General features: G+C 36.4%; 1 protein-coding gene across 2 annotated transcripts in view; it reads right to left on the bottom strand.

Annotated features, from left to right (window-relative positions):
* Positions 1-47: 47 nt before the first annotated feature.
* UBQLN1 (ubiquilin 1) overlaps positions 48-6,000 on the bottom strand; it is a 45,145-nt gene continuing 39,192 nt past the window's right edge. The window contains exons 8-11 of one of the 2 annotated variants that reach the window (XM_025423217.3): positions 5,650-5,733; positions 4,290-4,405; positions 3,865-4,033; positions 48-2,047 (exon numbers count right to left, since the gene is read on the bottom strand). In XM_025423217.3, the coding sequence (XP_025279002.1) occupies positions 1,895-2,047; positions 3,865-4,033; positions 4,290-4,405; positions 5,650-5,733 (522 nt within the window). In that variant the 3' untranslated portion in view covers positions 48-1,894. The remainder of the gene's footprint in view (positions 2,048-3,864; positions 4,034-4,289; positions 4,406-5,649; positions 5,734-6,000) is intronic. The other variant, XM_025423218.3, reaches the window with a different exon arrangement.

Raw genomic sequence — 6,000 nt, 5'->3', positions numbered from 1 at the left:
ATCCTGAAGACATCCTTTTCTACAAAAAAGGCAAGACAAACCAAATGTAAAAGCTAGAGATTTATTGTTATTTTGTGATTAATAAATTGTCAAATTGGTTATGACACTATCCCACACTGTATACCACCATTCGCCAGTACAGAAGTTTTTTAACCAGACTGAGGCATACGGCAGAGAGAGCAAAGACACATGAGTACCATCCTTAACAACCTCCTCTAGTCATGCCTCCACCTTGATCATCACTCATGTTTTCCTCCTAGGGAAAGTGTCAGAACAGTGCACGGGCTGGTGGGCAACCTGGCCTCTTGACCTTTTTTAATAGCAAGCAACTTACAGAAGTAATGGAATTCAACTTGTATTTCCTTTGATTTTATTGGTCTGAACTCATTTTAGATTAACATTTTAATTTCCTGTAACTGTACATGAGAGTATATAACGACCTAAGAGAATACTGAACCAGAGTCAGCCAAATATATTACTGACCCCAAAGTTGTGTTTTAATTGGTCCTAAAGGAATGTACCACACCCCAACAGTTTGAGAGTTAGGCAAACAGAACTTCTTTGGGGAGGGAAGAAAAAGGCTGTAGAACAGCCAAATGTACTCAACATTGTTAAAACGGCTCTTTGTTTTTCACCCCTGAATGATACCTCTTTACTACACTATATGCACAGAAATCCTAACAGAATCTTGGTTGCCAGTATTATTTAGGCTGGCCCAATCCAGGATAGATCCCCACCCCCCGCCCCCAATTCCCCTTTTCTGAGGCTCTGGAAAGCACAATATTTAACTATTTCTTATTAGAACTACCAAAACACTTCAGAAACAAGTGGCTCACAAATCATTTTAAATTTGTGTATTGCCTGTGCATGAGAAAACTGATAAACCCAAAAGATAGTTCTATTTTTATATGGCAATTAAAAATAACTGAAACATCAAGACACTTTCAGTGAAAGCAACATTTCAATTACAAATTGTAATGCCTGTTGAACTACCTATGGGAGAAGCTGAAAGTCCTAGGCAAATGCACTTTTGGGTTATACTACAGTGCTCCTTCAGTCTGCACAAAGATGATAATTTACAGTCAATCTGTGAATGTTGAGACAATGTTACATTTTGTTGTCTGTACAATTAAATGTCCTTAGAGAGATAACCAGAATCAGCTTTTCTACTATATTTTCGACAAACCTGACTAACCGGCACTTTTGCTGAGAGATGTTTATCAAAGATGCTGTAAGATTCTACACAATTAAGAAATACTCAGCTTTAAAATATTTCCTTATCTTCACTTTTTTTGGTTATAGGTGCTCTGCTCAGATAATCTATTGCAGTTTGTTTCTAGAAATGCCATCCCCAATGTGCATACTACACTGTATTCAAATAAAGCAAAAACTGTCAGTAGTATAAATCTTACAGCATTTTTTTTTGCAAAAATACATGCCAAAGTCACAATAAGCAATATTGTACCACAAATTATAGAGCGCAAATGATTTGCTTCTTTTTAATGCTTTTATTCTACATAAATTACTACCATAGGCTAATGTTTAAAAAGCAAATAAATTGGACAGATGCAAAACAAAAATCTGTTCACCCAACTATAAAAGGTGAGGTTTTTTTTTTTTTTAAAATTACCATAAATGCAGAAGTGTTTGATGCATGCAGTAGCCTTAAATGAAAAAGCATTGATTCCCACTGTTAAAAAAACAAAAACAAAAACAAAAAAAAACACAGAGAAACCCACACATCTTACTGCACTCCACCTTAAAATGCATCATATTGGGTTTGTTTATAACAGCACAGAATCCCAAGAGTCAAAATGAAATAAAGCGGGTATTTTAAAGATTTAAGAGCCGTTATCAAAAATAAATTACATTTTTTCAAGATACAGAAATGCTGCTATGATGGCTGGGAGCCCAGTAACCTTTCAATAGCAGCATTGATATCACCTCCTGTTGCTATTAGCGCTTGCAAGTTTGCTTCACGGTTCAAAAATCCCATTGCACTGAGCTGTTCCAGTTGTTGCTGAAATCTGACTTCTGGATTCTGTAGCTGTTAAAGGGAAAAAAAAACACACACAAACCAAAACTCTAAGGAAAATCAGTCTGTATCACGCCTAGATAACCTCTAAAAAGTTTTAAATGCTCTTTTACAAATATGCTGGTCTACTAAGCTGTAAAAGCACTGGCCTCTCTTGAAACATAGTCAACATTTTTAAACTTAAAGTAGCACTTAATGTTGTTATTTTAAATAATTTTAAAAGTATTTAAAAGTATTTTAAAAGTAGCACTTAATGTTATTTTAAATAATTTAATTTAGACTTAATCCTGTCAAATAGAATACAAAACTCTGCTCTTAAAAAAATTGCTTTTGGGGCAATTCTGGGAGGCTCAGTAGGTTATAAGTCTGACTATTGATTTTTGGCTCAGGTCATGATTTCAAGGTCATGAGATGGAGCCTGGCTTCAATGTCAAGAGTCTGCCTAAGATTCTCTCTCTCCCTCTGCCCCTCCCCCTGCTTGCACAAGCACTCTCTCAAAAATAAAATCTTTTAAAAACTCGCCTAATAAACCTCATCCATTACATTAGGTCTATTTAAGAAGCCGCTGAAAATGCAAGAAACTTAAAAGTATAGATATAAACAGCTCAGAACTAAGGATTTATTTTGTAGCTATTGACCAATTGGGTCAATATAAAAGCTAGTGTCCTCACATTCTAAAGGTAGAATGAGGCTTAGACTGTACACTCAATTTTGCACTGGCTGGTCAAGTCTTCAGGAGAGTTCCATTTCCATTTCCAGGCCCACAGTATATTATATACTCCTGATATTTCAGCTCCATCAAATCTTTCTTCAGAAATGAAGTTAAGACAAAATACATAAAGGATCAAACAATCCTAGCCAATCTGATAATGAGGAGGCCTATAGCCTGTTCAACTTAGGTAACAGTTCTAATACCTAACATCTTTTTTACTTACTAATTCCATGAATATTATACTGAGCCAGAGCAATGTTAAGTACTGGGAATACAAATAGTTGTATAGGATAAAACTCTGCCCTGTTTATTAGATTTAATAAGGCTTAAAATCAGAAAGCATGCTCTATTTTTTGCCATGCAGAATTACAGGGGGAATCTACCATTAACAGGTTTGACTGGCTCTCATCTTTGTACAACAGCAGATTCTTAGTAAGGCTAATTAATGTTTCCAGATGTGAGAACATTATTAGAAGTCCACATTTTTAAGCCATATGTTTGTGAGGCTTATGTATGTAACACAAGTTACCACACGCAGTAGTAGTGGGCAGGGAGAGACAGGACATTTTCTTTAAGACAAAATACAAGGACAAGATAGAACTATAGTTACAGTTGTTCAGGAGGCATTTGGGATAATCAAGCTTCTTTTTTAAAAAAGATTTTATTTATTCATGAGAGACACACAGAGAGAGGCAGGGACATAGGTAGAAGGAGAAGCAGGGGACTCGATCCTGAGACATCAGGATCACAACACCTGAGTCAAAGGCAGACGCTCAAACACTGAGCCACCCAGGTGCCCCTGGAATAATCAAGTTTCTACGCCAACCTGACAGACTTTTAAAAAATACAACATACTTCAAATAATTTCCCAAGATGGACTCTAAAAAATGCACTTTAAAAGGCAACTTCCAAATAAAGCAAAGTTGGAGTTTTTCCAACCACAGTTTCCTTTGATGTCTAATAGTACACCAAATAATTTTGTAATGCCTATTCTACAAGACTATGTTTTTCACTATACTCTAAACCCTGAAGGACTGCCTCTTTCTTTTTTGGTTGTTTGTGGAAATTTCTAAATTTCCAACAAGGAATACAAAATGTGAGCAGAAAGAATCTTTACCTGAGGATTTACTCCAGCAAGAGCCTGCAGCATCTGTTGGATAAACTGCTGGTGTCCGGGTTCAGTGGTTCCGGTCGTGGGACTTGGGTTGTCAGTAGGGGCAGAGTTAGACCCGTTGCTTCCTGAAGAGCCTCCAGTGCTTCCTAATGCCCCCAGGCCAGGAGTAAACCTAGGGAAGCAAGAATTGGTAAAATAAACCTCAGGTCCTGCAATAAGAGGCCAGACCAGGCCCCTGATGGTAAATCATTTATATTTTTAAAATAGTATTAGCCGTTATCTTCTTAAAATGAGCATTTTTAACTTTGAAAACTCAAGTCTTGAAAACAATCTCAACAAAAATGGGCACAATAATACATAAGTATAAAATGCTCAGAAAGAATAAGTAAGTACTATGCACTTTCACAGTCATCCCCAAATGAGCCTACCCTGGGATGAGGCCAGGGGCTTCCGTTGCTAATGTCTGTAAACCCTGCTGAATTTGTAACAAGGCCTGCATTGCTCTAGGATTTGACATTGCCGATAATGTATCAGGATTCTGCATCTAAGGAAGAAAGAAAACAGGTGGTTAACAAAGGAATTAATTACAATCAGTGAAAGTAAAATTTAAATGTTTCTTTGCTACATTTCCGGAGAAAATCTAAAACCTTACTCCCAGACACTGGTAATCCATAATCTTTCCCCAGATAAACACAAGCACCTCTTCCTTGACAGCAAACCTAGAGGGCAAATCCTGAACTAACTTGCTCCCAAGTCCATCATGAAAGCCATTTTTCATAAGGAAAGATAATCAGGAGCTACTCTGGAAGCCACAACTGTTCCCCTTCTCCAACAGAAGACAGAAGTATTATTTCTAAGAGACAACCTCCAACTGCACAATTTGTATAACATGGTAAAATATGGTGAAAGCTACAGATTCTTCCCAACCAAGTGTTATCTGTTGCCGATATAACAATTTTACCAGTAAGATATACTCTAAAACAATAGTTCCAAATTTGAAGTTAGTTTGTGTATTCTAATGTTCAGCGTCACTACTTCCAAACATAACACCACCTGACTGACCAAAAAAGATAGGCTAACATTAACATCATTACAATAGATCAAAGGACAATAACTAACCTTGGATAATAGTTTACAGACCCAAGAATCATTTGTATAATATTTAAACACCCTAGAACTACTAGTTTCAAAACACCAAGACTGACTTCTCTTTTGTCTTTTTAAGTAATAAAATACCATTCCAACCTCAAGGTTTTGTTTTTTTTTTATAATAAAACCTTCCTTGTAGGACAACACTGACAATTTTAATCATGCTAATTCCGAGTCTGAGGAAATGAGATCTACCCCTCAAAAAAAGAAACATTCCATTAATTTGGAGGAATTAAAACATTACAAAGAAACCAAACCTGTGAAGAAACAGAATAGGGTAGCTCCTTCCTGCTACTCGAGATTAGTTAAACCACAAAGCATAACATAACACAATGGAGCACTTCAAAGTTAGTAAAGTGAAAGGAAATGGTTTATGGTATTAACGAAGCATTCCAAATCCTAAATCCTCAAAAGCAAAAACAAAATGGTTCTTTCCTCAGAATTTAAGAAATATGAGCAAAAGGTCAGCAGTGAAATGGGGCTCAGTTAAGATCAAGCCGAATTCTCTGTGAATTGACAGCAGTATCAAACTAACATCTATGGTTTGCTATCAGCCAGAGAAGAGCAAGGAAAATGTTTATCACCAAACTTTTTCAAGCAAATCATTACCGAAGATAGCTAGCATCTTTTCTTACTCACTTGTTGGAGGAAAGTTGGGAGCTGTTGTCTCATTTGTTCTTGAAGCTGAGGATTTCCAGCAAATAGGGGATTATTCAGCATCATCTATGGGGCAAGTGTTCAAACATTTTTAACTGGAAATATCTGAAACAAGTAATGTACCTTGTTTAATAGTCTATCTTCCCCCAAGTGCCTAATCTGGCACTTACAGAGAGGAAGGTAGAACATGAATAAAAAAGAAGGGAAGATACTATCCACAAGAGGGATCTCCAGAAAACAAAACAAAAAAATGAGGCATCTTCTCTCTCAATGAGAATGGTGAGTATGATAATGACATGCAATATCCTAAAAAATAAAAACAATCGTTTTCTT

This window comes from Canis lupus, chromosome 1, assembly GCF_003254725.2.
Source record: "Canis lupus dingo isolate Sandy chromosome 1, ASM325472v2, whole genome shotgun sequence".
Lineage (NCBI taxonomy): Eukaryota > Metazoa > Chordata > Mammalia > Carnivora > Canidae > Canis > Canis lupus.
This window is presented reverse-complemented; position numbering and strand designations above follow the sequence as displayed.